General features: G+C 42.9%; 1 protein-coding gene across 3 annotated transcripts in view; it reads right to left on the reverse strand.

Annotated features, from left to right (window-relative positions):
* Positions 1–14,961, reverse strand: part of galnt13 (polypeptide N-acetylgalactosaminyltransferase 13) — a 421,054-nt gene that overhangs the window by 51,035 nt on the left and 355,058 nt on the right. For all 3 annotated transcript variants that reach the window (XM_078229193.1, XM_078229194.1, XM_078229192.1), the window contains exon 9: positions 13,972–14,070. In XM_078229193.1, the coding sequence (XP_078085319.1) occupies positions 13,972–14,070 (99 nt within the window). The remainder of the gene's footprint in view (positions 1–13,971; positions 14,071–14,961) is intronic.

Here is a 14,961-nt window from a genome sequence, read left to right on the forward strand (position 1 = left end):
TTCAAAACTTATCCCAAATGCAAATTTCAGATCTACTCTCGTTACTTGTAAGTCAAGGCCTCATTACAAAATACAAGAAGATAATGGCTGCGATTCTCCCAGTTTCAGGCTAAGTACGTTCGCTGGTATGAGAGTGGGAGAGTTTTGCACTGGTGGCAGCGTCTGTAAGGGGGGATTCTCCCACCTGATGGATGCAAATCAATGCATCTCGCAATTCGCACCAGCCAGCCTGGCTGTTCAGAGGTCGGGGCTCTCTTTTCCGTAGACAGGTTTCCCCTCTTACCTGCAAAAACTGAAATAGTGACCCCTCTCGCCCCCTCCCCCAATCCACCAACCCCCCCAACACCCACTGACCACCACCAACCCCAAAGCAAAAAGAGCTGCATCCACTCCCCACCACTCACGTCAAGGGTCAGTCCCCCTCACACTATTCAGGCATGAGGATGACCTGAGATGACCCCCTGCTCAGGCGCCTCTCCCTTCAGCCCCCCCTCCCCCCTCAGAACCCCACTCAGCCACCACCCCCCTCCTCCCGTAATGGACAGATGTCCCACTGTCAGCCACGTTAGCACGTCCACAACGTGTTATGGCTGTGGGGTGGGGTGGCCTGCAGCCAATTGGCTGTGCTCCCATGCCTGTAATATGCAACCCCATGAATATGTTTCCAAGAGTCCCAACACATATTTAAGGAGGCTTCCAGGGGTCATTGTTCAGTGGAGAAGATGTTGAACCTGCCCCGCCCAGTGTTTTAGAATCCCTGCAGTGCAGAAGGAGGCCATTCAGCCCATCGAGCCTTCACCGACAACAATCCCATCCAGGCTCTATCCCTGTAACCCCACATATTTACCCTGCTAGTCCCCTGACACTAAGCAGCAATTTACCACGGCCAATCAACTTAACTCATACAGCTTTGGACTGTGGGAGGGAACCAGAGCACCCGGAGGAAACCCACACAGTCACGGGGAGAACGTGCACACTCCACACTGTCACCCAAGACCGGACTTGAACCCAGGTCCCTGGTGCTTTGAAGCAGCAGTGCTAACGACTGTGCCACCGTGTTGCCATGGTTTAACATGCAGCCTAGCAAGCAGTCCTTACAGGCAGGCTGCCAACAAGTTAAGTTCCATGGTGCCAGAGGAAGAAGTTCTCCTCGAACAGGCCTCCACAGCACCCCTAAAGACCACTACTGGGCAGGTGCTTGATTCCATTCTAACCCTTTCCCCTCCTCTCAACACCTGGCTGACAACCTCTGAAACTGACTTATATCTTTCCACTGAGCTGCCAGCGGACGTGTGGTCAGTGTTGCAAGTTTCCAGAATATTTAATATAACATTGGAAGACCGTTACTGATTAAGTCTCATGCGTACTTCATTCCCTGAGCCCAATTCATGCCACTTAACCTATTTCCAGTCCAATAACTTCACATATGACCTAAATCATTGCTGAATTCTGCTTGCTTTTTTCAAATAAATTTATCAACATTGTTTTAGCAAAATGTTCCAAATGCAGTTACTTAAACTTAAAAATACTAAGAGCCAGCCAAATCTTTTTCAGTATCAGTATGATGCAATATTACCTACTTTCATTGGCTGCAGTGGTATTTGATTTCTGACATGATATTAAGATTTTAATATAACCACTAGCTTTTAGTTTATGTTTTTAATGCTGCTGGCCTAAGTTATGGCACACAAGTAACAATATTTTACCTTCATTGGAATATGACAAGGTGACATACAATGCAATCTGAAAACTGGATAGGTTTAATAATATGACCTTAGCATGACATAATGTTCTTTTAAGTGCAGTTTGCAGTATGCACAAATAAACTGAACTGAAACAAAAATGGCAGCTGTTTAAAATATTTCAATATTACTCCCATTCTTTTGGCCATAACAGTTTTGGAGGTGCTGGTTTCTTAAAGTCAACAGCAAACAAAGAATCGTCAGCCTATGGAGAGCCGCAGGACCTTAGAAGGGGAGCAAAAACCCCCACCTCATGACCGAACAGTGTAGCTGAAGATGAGCTGGGTGATCCTTCCCGAAGGTCATAGAAACATAGAAGCAGGAGTAGGCCTTTCGGCCCTACGAGCCTGCTCCACCATTCATTTGATCATTGCTGACCACAAAATCAATGTCCTGATCCCGCCTCCCCACCCCCCCCCCCCCTTCAATCCCTTTAGCCCCAAGAGCTATAACTAATTTCTTCTTGAAATCACACAATGTTTTGGCCTCAACTACTTTCTATGGTAGTGAATTCCAAAGATTCACCACTCTCTGGGTGAAGAAATTCCTCCTCACCTCAGTCCTAATAGGTTTACCCCTTATCCTCAAGCTATGACCCCTAGGTCTGGGCTCCAACATTGGGAACATTCTTTCTGAACCTACCCTGTCTAACCCTGTTAGAATTTAATAAGTTTCTATGAGATCCCTCTCACTTTTCTAAACTCCAATGAATATAATCCTACCCAACATAGTCTCTCCTCATTTGACAGACCTACTAACCCAGGAATCAGCCTGGTAAGCCTTTGCTGCATTCCTCTATAGCAAGGACACCCTTCCTCATATAAGGACACCAGAACTGCACACAGGTGTGGCCTCACCAATGCCCTGTACAACAGCAGTAAAACATCCCTATTCCTATACTTAAATCTTCAATTTGTCAGAGCTACCCTGGGGGATAAAATAGAGGAATTCTTTTGTGGCCCTTCCATCAGTTATCCAATTGCAACAGGTATGGAATGATTTGTTCTTAAGTGTACCAGTCACACTCCCTCACATATTGACCTGCACTCGGTGGAATAGATGTGGTGTATGGTCTCAAATCCAGTAATATTGGAACACAGCATTGGATAGAAAATAGCGCGATGCTATGTTACATTATCAGCCCCAGTGTATCCCACTGACCAGTTCCATGATAAAGATAAAATGAATAGTTGTATAATGCAAGATACCCTTTGCTTCATTCAGGGTGCTCAGTAATTTCAACAAATTAATTGCACTTTAGAATAATTACATCAGTCCTTGCAGAGACCTCACTCAAATGTGTGCGCAATCGAACTGACCTTGTCTTACATTTCGGTTTAGCCCTGAGAACTCTCACTGTTCTTTAATTTACCTTCTTAATTGGACTCAAGGTATTCTAAAGAACATGACAAACAAAGCTTAATGTCACTGCTCCCAGAATGTTACAACGTAAAAGCATCGAATCTCAAGATAATGGGATACCTACAGCAAAGTGTACAACCTAAAATTAAAACTGAACATATTGCCACGATGATGTATATGGTAAAATTAGTTTCATGGTACACTGAACCATAATGGGCAAGGTATACTTTAAAACTAAAAACAGAAAATGCTGGAAAAACTCAGCAAGTCTGACAGCATCTGTGGAGAGAGAATAGGGCCAATGTTTTGAGTCTGGACGACCCTTCTTCAGAGCGAAAGACAAAGAAAATAGGACAAGATTTATACTATGAGGATGGGGTTTGTAACTGGACAAAGGGAATGTAAATGGCGATAGTAAAGGTTGAGAAAGGTGCTAAGAGCATCCATTAAGAGATCAAAATGTGTGGTTGGCAGAACAAAGGCACAGATTGTCACAGGACAACCTGAGGAATGTAGCAATTGGCCCTGGTTTGGGGGATGGGGGGTGGTAATTGGAAGGCAAGATGGAGTGTGAGATTTCAATTCACATTCCAAATTAACTGGGGAACAGATAACTGATTGGTTGATGACAGGAACGTGCCACTAAACCTGCAGAGAAGTACAGGAAGATGTTTAGGATCCACGACTGGAGTCAAAGCAAGACTCAAAATCAAACTGCTGACCCTCGGACAATCCAATGAATAGGTCCTCATGGTAAGGAGTACAACACAAAATTCACCGGTATTTTTCTTACGAAAGAAACTGAGAACCAAATTCGGTTTACTCACACCACCTGATACTACTACAATAGTAGGGCAACAACAACAAATGCAAGCTACTCGCCATGAACAAATATCAAAACAGAGGAGTTCTAATCAAGGAGAGAGTTTTAGCAATAAACTACTGTACAAGTGAGAAGTGGGCACCTGCAACCATTCTAGCTAAGACAGGTTCAATGTATTATACCGTACAACATGATGACGAGAGAATTTGGAGGAGACACACAGATCAATTAATCACTTCAAAGAATGAATTAGCGGAGTCTGTATCAGGAAGGCTTACGTCAGACACCAAAGGTTTTGAAATTCCTGAACCAAGGATTATTTCAGAACTGAGTTCTATTTGAGTAGAACAACCCACATCTATGGAAATTGACAAGAAAGCAACTTTACAAGATGAAGTACCTGATATTAGTGAAGAACAGGCTACTGAGGATACTGAACATGAGATTCCAGAATGTTGCATCTTACCAAAATGTAACTGGCATCGATCAAAAAGACTCACTTATTAAGTGTACATATATATATATATATATATATATAATGCTTAGTAATGTAATCTTTGCTCACAGTGGAAAAGAGTTAATGTTTAAAATTATTGTTGCACGATTGAAGTAAAGGGGAAAGGGATGTTATGCATTGTAAACCAATACATCTGTTTGATTAGTCACGTGGCATGTAGTGATGTCATCAGAGACACTTGCAGGTTTTTCTCTTTCCATCCTGGACTGTAAGTAAGGAATACCTACCTAATAAAGCTTGACTAACTGGTTAATAACCCACCATATGGCAACCTTTACATCCTTTTATCTTGCTGTACAAGAGAGCTGACCACATTAATATAGTAAGAAGTTTAACAACACCAGGTTAAAGTCCAACAGGTTTATTTGGTAGCAAAAGCCACACAAGCTTTCGAGGCTCTAAGCCCCTTCTTCAGGTGAGTGGGAATTCTGTTCACAAACAGAACTTATAAAGACACAGACTCAATTTACATGAATAATGGTTGGAATGCGAATACTCATTCGCATTCCAACCTCGAAAACCTCGAGAGCCTCGAAAGCTTGTGTGGCTTTTGCTACCAAATAAACCTGTTGGACTTTAACCTGGTGTTGTTAAACTTCTTACTGTGTTTACCCCAGTCCAACGCCGGCATCTCCACATCACATTAATATATACATCAGACCTGAGTTGGGAACATTAAATCCAGACTCCAACAGGAGCTTGAAGGCAGCAGTAGGATGTCATTAACTAAGGGATAGAGCACCCCAATTGGAGGCATGCTCTCTCCAACATTTTTGCATGTAAAATAAAAGGACAGACTGGGAGAGCCCGACTGCCTGGAGCACACCACCCACAGCCCCTTCCCTACCCTGAATATGCTGCCTACTTTCAATGCACTGTCCCCTCACCTTTTCTTTGCATATCTCTCAAACAATAGATAAGACAAACAGTTCATAGAAAGATATATTCATCCAGTCCCTTGGGGTTTTGTAGATCTCTTGCAAAGAGAGCTACATTCTGCATTTATAAATGCGTTCATGAGGTCAAAATTGTAAATAGCTGATACATCGAAAGGATCTGATCCCTGCACCCATAAATTCCCTTGAAATATAATCAGTAAAACAGAGGCTATAAGCACTCACTACTCAAAGTGTTCAACACTTAACAAATCAGGGCATAAACATCTCATACCACAGGCCACTGAGAGGGCACGGCATGCGCCAGGCAGTTTATTAGAAAATAACTGGTGCATGGACCTGCAATTTATTTTTCCATTGATTTCAACTTGAAAGAAGATTACAATTTGGTATTTTTGATAGGAGTTACAAATAGAAATCACATGCAGCATAAGTTACTGATGCATTCTGCTGAGACCCAGTTCAACGCGAGTTGGCTCACTGATTAGACTAAATGAACATTGGCTGGTACGATGTTGTGGGCATCACAGAGACGTGGTTGTAAGGGGATCAGGGCTGGGATCTAAATATCCAAGGATATGTGTCCTATCGGAAGGACAGGCAGATGGGCAAAGGGGGCGGGGTTGCATTGTTAATAAGGAATGAAGTTAAATCGACAGCAAGAAGTGATATAGGATCAGAAAGCATAGAATCTCTGTGGGTAGAGTTAAGGAATCGCAAAGGTAAAAAGACCCTGATGGGAGTTATGTACAGGCCCCCTAGCAGTAGTCAGGATGTGGGGCAGAAAATAAATCAGGAGATAGAAAAGACATATAAAAAAAGCAATATTACAATAATCATGAGGAACTTCAATATGCAGATGCACTGGGAAAATCAGGTAGGTAATGGATCCCAAGAAAAGGAATTTGTGGAATGTCTAAGAGATGGTTTTTTGGAGCAGCTTGTGACAGAGCGTACGAGAGAACAGGCAATTCTGAATTTGGTGATGTGTAATGAGACAGACTTGATTAGGGAACTTAAGTTGAAAGAACCCTTAGGGAGCAGTGACCACAATATGATAGAATTTATCCTGCAGTTTGAGAGGGAGAAGCTGGAATCAGATGCAATGGTATGACAATTAAATAAAGATAACTACAAAGACATGAGGGAGGAGCTGGCCAGAGTTGATTGGAAAGGGAGCCTAGCAAGGAAGACAGTGGAACAGCAATGGCAGGAGTTTTTGAGAGTATTCGGGAGGCACAACAGAAATTCATCCCAAGGAGGAGGAAACATGCTAAGGGGAGGACGAGGCATCCATGGCTGTTAAGGGAAGTCAAGGACAGCATAAAAGCAAAAGAAAAAGCAGACAAAGTGGCAAGGATTAGTGGGAACCCAGAGGATTGGGAAGCCTTTAAAAGAGAGCAGAGGACAACTAAAAAAGCAATAAGGGGAGAGAAGATGAAATATGAGTGTAAGCTAGTTAGTAATATCAAAGAAGATAGGAAGAGATTTTTTCAATATATAAAAGGTAAGAGTGAGGCAAAAATAGCCATTGGACCACTGGGAAATGAGGCTGAAGAAGTAATAATAGGAAACAAAGCAATGGCAGAGGAACTGAATAGTTACTTTGCATCAGTCTTCACAGTGGAAGACACCAGTGGGTTGCCAGAGCTCCAGGAAAGTCAAGGAGCACAGGTGAGTGTAGTGACCATCACTAAGGAGGTGGTTCTGGGGAAACTGAAAGGTCTGAAGGTGGATAAATCACCTGGACCGGATGGACTACACCCCAGGGTTCTAAAAGAGATAGCTGAGAAATTGTGGAGGCATTGGTGGTGATCGTTCAGGAATCAATGGAGGCAGGGAAGGTACCAGAGGACTGGAAAGTAGCTAATGTAACACCGCTGTTTAAGAAGGGAGGGAGGCAGCAGATGGGAAATTATAGGCCGGTTAGCCTGACTTCGGTCATTGGCAAGATTTCAGAGTCATTATTAAAGATGAGATCGCAGAGTACTCGGAAGTGCATGATAAAGTAGGACTGAGTCAGCACAGCTTTGTCAAGGGGAGGTCATGTCTGACAAATCTGTAAGAGTTCTTTTGAGGAGGTAACAACAAAGTTAGATAAAGGAGGATCAGTGGACATGATTTATTTAGATTTCTAGAAGGCCTTTGACAAGGTGCCGCATAGGAGACTGTGAAATAAGTTAAGTACCCATGGTGTTAAGGGTAAGATCCTGGCATGGATAGAGGATGAGCTGACTGGCTGAAGGCAGAGAGTGGGGATAAAGGGGTCTTTCTCAGGATGGCAGCCGGTGACTAGTGATGTGACTCAGGAGTCAGTGCTGGGACCACAACGTTTCACAATTTACATTAACGATTTGTAGGAAGGAACTGCAGGCACTGTTGCTAAGTTTGCAGATGATACAAAGATATGGAGAGGGACAGGTAGTATTGAGGAAGCAGGGGGGCTGCAGAAGGACTTGGATAGGTTAGGAGAGTGGGCAAAGAAGTGGCAGATGGAATACAATGTGGAAAAGTGTGAGGTTATGCACTTTGAAAGGAAGAATGGAAGCATAGACTATTTTCTAAATGGGAACATGCTTAGGAAATAAGAAACACAAAGGGACTCGGGAGTCATTGTTCAAGATTCTCTTAACGTGCAGGTTCAGCCGGCAGTTAGGAAGGCAAATGCATTGTTAGCATTCATGTTGAGAGGGCTAAAATACAAGTCTCACAAAACCAGGTTAAAGTCCAACAGGTTTATTTGGTAGCACAAGCCACAAGCTTTCGGAGCACTGCCCCTTCATCAGGTGAGTGAGAGTTCTGTTCACAAACAGGGCATATGTAGATACAAACTCAATTTACAAGATAATGGTTGGAATGAGAGTCTTTACAGGTAATCAAGTCTTAAAGGTACAGACAATGTGAGTGGCGAGAGGGTTAGGCACAGGTTAAAGAGATGTGTATTGTCTCCAGCCAGGACAGTTAGTGAAATTTTGCAAGCCCAGGCAAGTCATGGGAGTTACAGAAAGTGTGACATGAACCCAAGATCCCGGTTGAGGCCGTCCTCATGTGTGCGGAACTTGGCTATCAGTTTTTGCTCAGCGATTTTGCGTTGTCGTGTGGCGTGAAGGCCGCCTTGGAGAACGCTTACCCGAAGATTAGAGGCTGAATGCCCGTGACCGCTGAAGTGTTCCCCAACAGGAAGTGAACACTCCTGCCTGGTGATTGTCGAGCGGTGTTCATTCATCCGTTATCGTAGCGTCTGCATGGTCTCCCCAATGTACCATGCCTCGGGACATCCTTTCTTGCAACGTATCAGGTAGACAACGTTGACTGAGTTGCAAGAGTATGTACTGTGTACCTGGTGGATGGTGTTCTCACATGAAATGATGGCATCTGCGTTCTCCAAGGCAGCCTTCACAACACACGACAATGCAGAATCGCTGAGCAAAAACTGATAGCCAAGTTCTGCACACATGAGGACGGCCTCAACCGGGATCTTGGGTTCATGTCACACTTTCTGTAACTCCCATGACTTGCCTGGGCTTGCAAAATCTCACTAACTGTCCTGGCTGGAGACAATACACATCTCTTTAACCTGTGCTTAACCCTCTCTCCACTCACATTGTCTGTACCTTTAAGACTTGATTACCTGTAAAGACTCGCATTCCAACCGTTATTTTGTATCAATATATGCCCTGTTTGTGAACAGAACTCCCACTCACCTGATGAAGGGGCAGTGCTCCGAAAGCTTGTGGCTTGTGCTACCAAATAAACCTGTTGGACTTTAACCTGGTGTTGTGAGACCTCTTACTGTGCTTACCCCAGTCCAACACTGGCATCTCCACATCATAAAATACAAGAGCAGGGATGCACTTTTGAGGCTGTATAAGGCTCTGGTCAAACCCCATTTGGAGTATTAGGAGCAGTTTTGGGCCCCATATCTAAGGAAGGATATGCTGGTCTTGGAAAGGGTCCAGAGGAAGTTCACAAGAATGATCACTGGAATGAAGAGCGTTGTATGAGGAACGGTTGAGGACACTGGACTGCACTCGTTGGAGTTAGAGGATGAGTGGGGATCTTATTGAAACTTACAGGATACTGCGAGGCCTGGATAGAGTGGAAGTGGAGAGGATGTTTCCACAAGTAGGAAAAACTAGAACCAGAGGGCACAACCTCAGGCTAAAGGGACGATCCTTTAAAACAGAGATGAGGAGGAATTTCTTCAGCCAGAGATTGGTGAATCTGTGGAATTCTTTGCCGCAGAAGGCTCTGGAGGCCAGGTCATTGAGTGTCTTTAAGACAGAGATAGATAGGTTCTTGATTAAGAAGAGGATCAGGGGTTATGGGGAAAACGCAGGAGAATGGGCATGAAAAAAATATCAGCCATGATTGAATGGCAGAGCTGATTCGATGGGCTGAGTGGCCTAATTCTGCTCCTATTTTTTATGGTCTTATGGTCTCACATAATTTCACGAGAATGCACTCAAAGTATTAGCATCGTGAGGATGATTTGTTTGCTACAGTTTTTGTTGCTCATCCAATGTGCTGGTTAAATGAATGTCAAGCTTCCAATATGTATCTGAGACTAGAGTCATAGAGGTTTACAGCTTGGAAACAGGCCCTTCAGCCCAACTGGTCCATGCCGCCCAGTTTTTACCACTTAGCTAGTCCCAATTGCCCGCATTTGGCCCATATCCCTCTACCCATCTCACTTGTAAGAAGCTATACGGTAAATAAACAATATTGTAAATAAAAGAAAAAAGATATACAAAATACTTGCTTTTTAATCACCGTAAATATTTATGTTACCTATGAAGTAGCACATATTTTGTTCTTCTTCATTTCACCCTTACTCAAGAAACGTGCAAATTCAAATGTAGCGCAGTAATTTTAAAAATAGGAAAATAAACAGATTCTCAAAGAAAATGCTAGTTTTCTGAAATCTAACACTGAGAAACTGTCATTCTGCAAAGGAAAGGCACTGCTATATAAAACAGACTGTGAAAGGTTGGAGTTTGGGTCAGCAAGTTGTCGAATAAGTCTGCACAACATTATACATAAGAATTTAAAAATAAAATCAAGCCAAGAAAATCAATTAATAATTTAGCTCTCAGCTTACATCTTCCCAAGTACATACCACTTAATCCGAGAACATATCTGTAGTTCAGCAGGATGCAGATTTAGGCCTGTATGTAGGGTCTGGGTGTGGGAGGCGGGGTGTCATGCTGTGGTCACTGAGCAAAACAATGCACCTTATCAGCACAAAGTAATGATGAGCTGCCTGCTGCTTTCCAGCTACCAGCACTCTGATCTGAAAGTGATCAGCACTATCTACACTGAATGCAAACGAACTCAGTCCCCAGTGAGAGGTCCAACCTCCAGGTTGCATTGAAAAGCTAAGATGGCTGGTAGGGTTCAAAAACCCTACAGTACAAAGGAGTTACCATTTTAGGTTACCATTTCTGCCACGGCAAGTTCATTCAGTTCCACTTGCCCATCATGACATTGCATACATAACCTTTCAGAGCCAGCACAGACACCCCACTTTGTTCTCTGCAAGGCCAGCTAATGATAGTAATCAAACAACTGGCCAGTATAGATGTGGCCTTCATTCAATGGCTAGCAGTTACCAGGGACTCCTCCTGAGGGGGATACTGTGCAACATATCTGCTTGCCACCATCCTCCTGATGAATACCCATTGCACTCCACAAAATAACTAGCTCCAGCAGCCAATGGGCCTCGGTACAATTGCCTCTATGCAACTCGATCATGGTAGGTACTAACAGCATTGACACACATTCAGCCTCCAGCACCAGTTGTTTCTGCTGGAGGGTGTTCCCATCAGCTACATAATGAATGTCTATTTTTAGGATGGTAGAAATTATGAACTCAGCACAAAGTCAAATTATGGTCAATATGATTCACTTCTTTTATGAAGGTTCTTTTGTATTATACATTACCTTTGACAAAGGTTTATACTTTACGTTTCAAAGTCATTTATATGAGGATCATTAAAAGCATTTCCGATACATAAAAATAGCCTGCTGCAGATCTATATATATGGAAATGAACAGAAATAAGATCAGGGCATGACGCAACATTCAGAAGCCAAAGGTGCTACAAATAAGGTGCTCATCCATAAGGTGAACATTGGCCCACACTGTATAGTCAGCTGCAGTCCATCATCACATTACACTTGTGCTGCGCAGCCAAGTTTCCCACACCAATTCTTTTTGGTATAATAACCTTTAATTTTGCCAACTACTTATATATCTGAGATATTTTAGATTTCAGTACCGAAAGACTGAAAATCCTTTGGAGTTCCAACGGCCTTTTGTCCTTAAAGTGACCTATTTTTGTGATGGAATGACTGGCAGCAACAGACACACCAACTGCCTTCATGACAAAAATGGGTCCAGGGCTGGGTTCAATTAAGCCGAGATACGTGAAAACTGAAAAGGGAGAATTTAAGAATTATTAGCCCTCTTGGGACCAGAAACTCATCTTCTGTGGTGTGGCGGTGAGAGTAGAGAGAGGCAACCTGACACCTCTTCCAGATCCAATCAATTCTGTTGCAGTCTGCAGCTTCTCTGGCAGGCTGACACAACAGATGAGTCCTTACAGAGCAGGTGCCCATCGAGATCATTCAAATTAGTTGACCTCCCCCTGTCCCTACAAACACCGGCGTTGCCAGAGATGGAGGTGAACAGCAGGCAAATAAGACAGGCTCAAAGGCCCACAGATTTTCAACCCCGTGACCACTAATTGTACAAATTATGAAAGTTGACTTGATTATTTTGCTGGAGTTGCTTTTCTTTACACATAATGGAACACAAGTTCTTCTTTTTTCAACTCTGTAGTCTTAATCGTGCTCGTCCTGTTTTTTTTCTGTGGTGTATGTAAGAATCCAAGAAAGTGTTTATAAAGCACCAAACTCACTGAGGTAGATTTTGGACTTGCCGTCCAGGTGGAAAATTAACATTAGAGAGTAAGTGTCCAGATAGAAACTGTATGATGTTCATTTCCATGCAAGTCGGTCTGGTAAAGAAAAATTGGGCCACTTCTATAACAGCTAACTGATTCAAAATGGCTGCTTTATGCACGGGTGACAAGTTGAAAATCTACATTGAGGCCGATTTCATTCTGCTTTGCATGCAGCAAGATGTGTTTACAGTGGAGCAAGCAGAGGGATAAAGTACAGCGGCTGTGACTTCAGGCCTTCGCATTGCCTGGGGAGGATGGATTACTTTACACATTACAGATATCAGCAAAGAAATATTCTGCAAAGCAGGCAGGAAGGATCTGATGTTACCTTCTTCCGCATTTTCTTATCTCAAAGTGCTAGGTGCTCATTAGGGAGGGTGCTCAACAGAAACAAGCCAAAGATCTTGCTCTCACTCTCCACACACACTGCTCCAGCCTCTGCAAATTGCGCAAGCTAAGGATGGGCTCTGCAAACTATGACAGATCTAACAAAAGTTGTATTTTATTTTCTCCCCCTTGTCATTCTTCATGGCTGTAGATCTTCTAATGCTTGTTTTTTTACAACAGCCAGAATATCCCATAACTGGTAGTCAAAATCACTTCTGCGGGCCTCAATCTCCAAGTTCAATGCCCTATCAAGGGGCATACTGGCATTAAAATTATGACCTCAATCCACAATTTCGATGGGGTACAAATTATGTGAGGTCAGGTTGGACGAAGCATGTTTTACGTGGCACACATGCTTACAGGGGAAGAGGATGGCAGGAAGCAAAGGAAGCTCGATAAGGTTACAGATTAGAGTTGCACCACATTTCCATTTATTTAGGCAACATTAATGCCAACATGAAAGACATGAAGAAATTCTTTTGCAAAAGTATCTACTGATGTGGACTGTGGGTGATGTGAATTGTGATTCTACAACCAGAGAGGTAACTTACATAAACTAACCTCTGCACATTGGTCTTGATATTAGCCCTGCCACAGTAGGAGAGAGAGGGGTGGGTCTGGTTAAAAATATTTATGTTGAGATGCCGGCGTTGGACAGGGGTAAACACAGTAAGAAGTCTCACAACACCAGGTTAAAGTCCAACAGGTTTATTTGGTAGCAAAAGCCACAAGCTTTCGAAGTGCTGCTCCTTCATCAAGTGAGTGGGATGAAATCTGATGAAGGAGCAGCACTTCGAAAGCTAGTGGCTTTTGCTACCAAATAAACCTGTTGGACTTTAACCTGGTGTTGTGAGACTTCTTATTAAAAATATTTAAACAGGGAAAATGCCCCATTTCAACAGGATTGCATCTGTTGCTGTCTTTATGATAACAGTTTTTGTGGCATGTGAATGCCCTGCATTCAAGAGGTGGCAGATTTTCTAGTGCGTAAGTTGAGGGGGAACACTTTACTAACATATTTAAATTAGGCTCAATTGTACAATTGAAAGTCTAAATTCAACTCAACAATGGTCACAAGATTTCCTAGGGGTCTCTGTCTCTCTCTCCCTCCCTGTTCCCAATTGCCAGGGAAAATTGCATTGGTTCAGTCGCTGCAGTCCTCTGCCACTGGTTTTCCAGCCTGGCAGTCAGTCAGTAGTTAAATGAGCTCAAGTACCAGGCAGGAAACAGAGGGGAAAAAATTATAACAACTCTGCCTTGAAACATTGGGATCTTACCTGATTTCCTCCCATGCCATGGCAATTGAAGATGCCCACTTTTTCATTTTCCTTCCGCCCCATATTATCGAGGCACTGGTTTGTAGCCACATTTCTAATCTGAAAGTAGTGAAATTTGAATAGTTATGGACAAACACATTCATGTTGAAATCACAGAAGTTTCAAATTTTCTAGATCTACATATACTCAAGTACACCGTTGCCAGCACAAAAGTAGCCTCAATCAAAACTATCAGAAAAAATTCAAGTTTCCACTCCTCCTCCCTGAGCAGTGGATATGTAGAATAAACAGCCATCTCATGGAATTAACACCTTGAGGGAATAGACTGAAAATCACCTCTTTCTGCGCTGTCAGGATTCTGTGATTTACGTTATTACGCGAGCCTCCTATGACTAATGGTGTACAATTAAGCCCAAATTTGAGGCATGAACAATATTGATGCATAAGTTTCTGTTTTAACAGTGGGGAGGATTGGTCTTGCTTGAGTTTTGAAGCAACGCTTCACCTCATTTAGTACTTAAAATTACTTAGAAATTACAATGAAGAAACTGGCTGTTTGATCTAACTAGTCCATGCTGATGTATAATTCTGTAGTCGCACAACCCCATGTCCCTTCATTCTCCTTTTCCTTCAACCATCAATCTGAACTATTCTTAGACGTTCATATGGTTTCACTTCAATCACTAATCAAATGATATTACATTCCATTAATTGATTGGTAATTGTATTCCACAGACTTAAAACCTATGCGCAAAGGATTTAATAGAGGTGTTCAAAATGACAAGGGTTTTTGATTACATGTTTCCATTGGGAGGAAGGTCAGTAACCAGAGAGCACAACTTTAAGATAATTAGATAAAAGCAAAATACTGCGGATGCTGGAATCTGAAATAAAAACAGAAAATGCTGGAAAATCTCAGCAGGCCTGGCAGCATCTGAGGAGAGAAAAGAGCCAACGTTTCGAGTCTGGATGACCCTTTGTCAGAGCCTG

Source organism: Mustelus asterias, chromosome 14 (assembly GCF_964213995.1).
Source record: "Mustelus asterias chromosome 14, sMusAst1.hap1.1, whole genome shotgun sequence".
Classification (NCBI taxonomy): domain Eukaryota; kingdom Metazoa; phylum Chordata; class Chondrichthyes; order Carcharhiniformes; family Triakidae; genus Mustelus; species Mustelus asterias.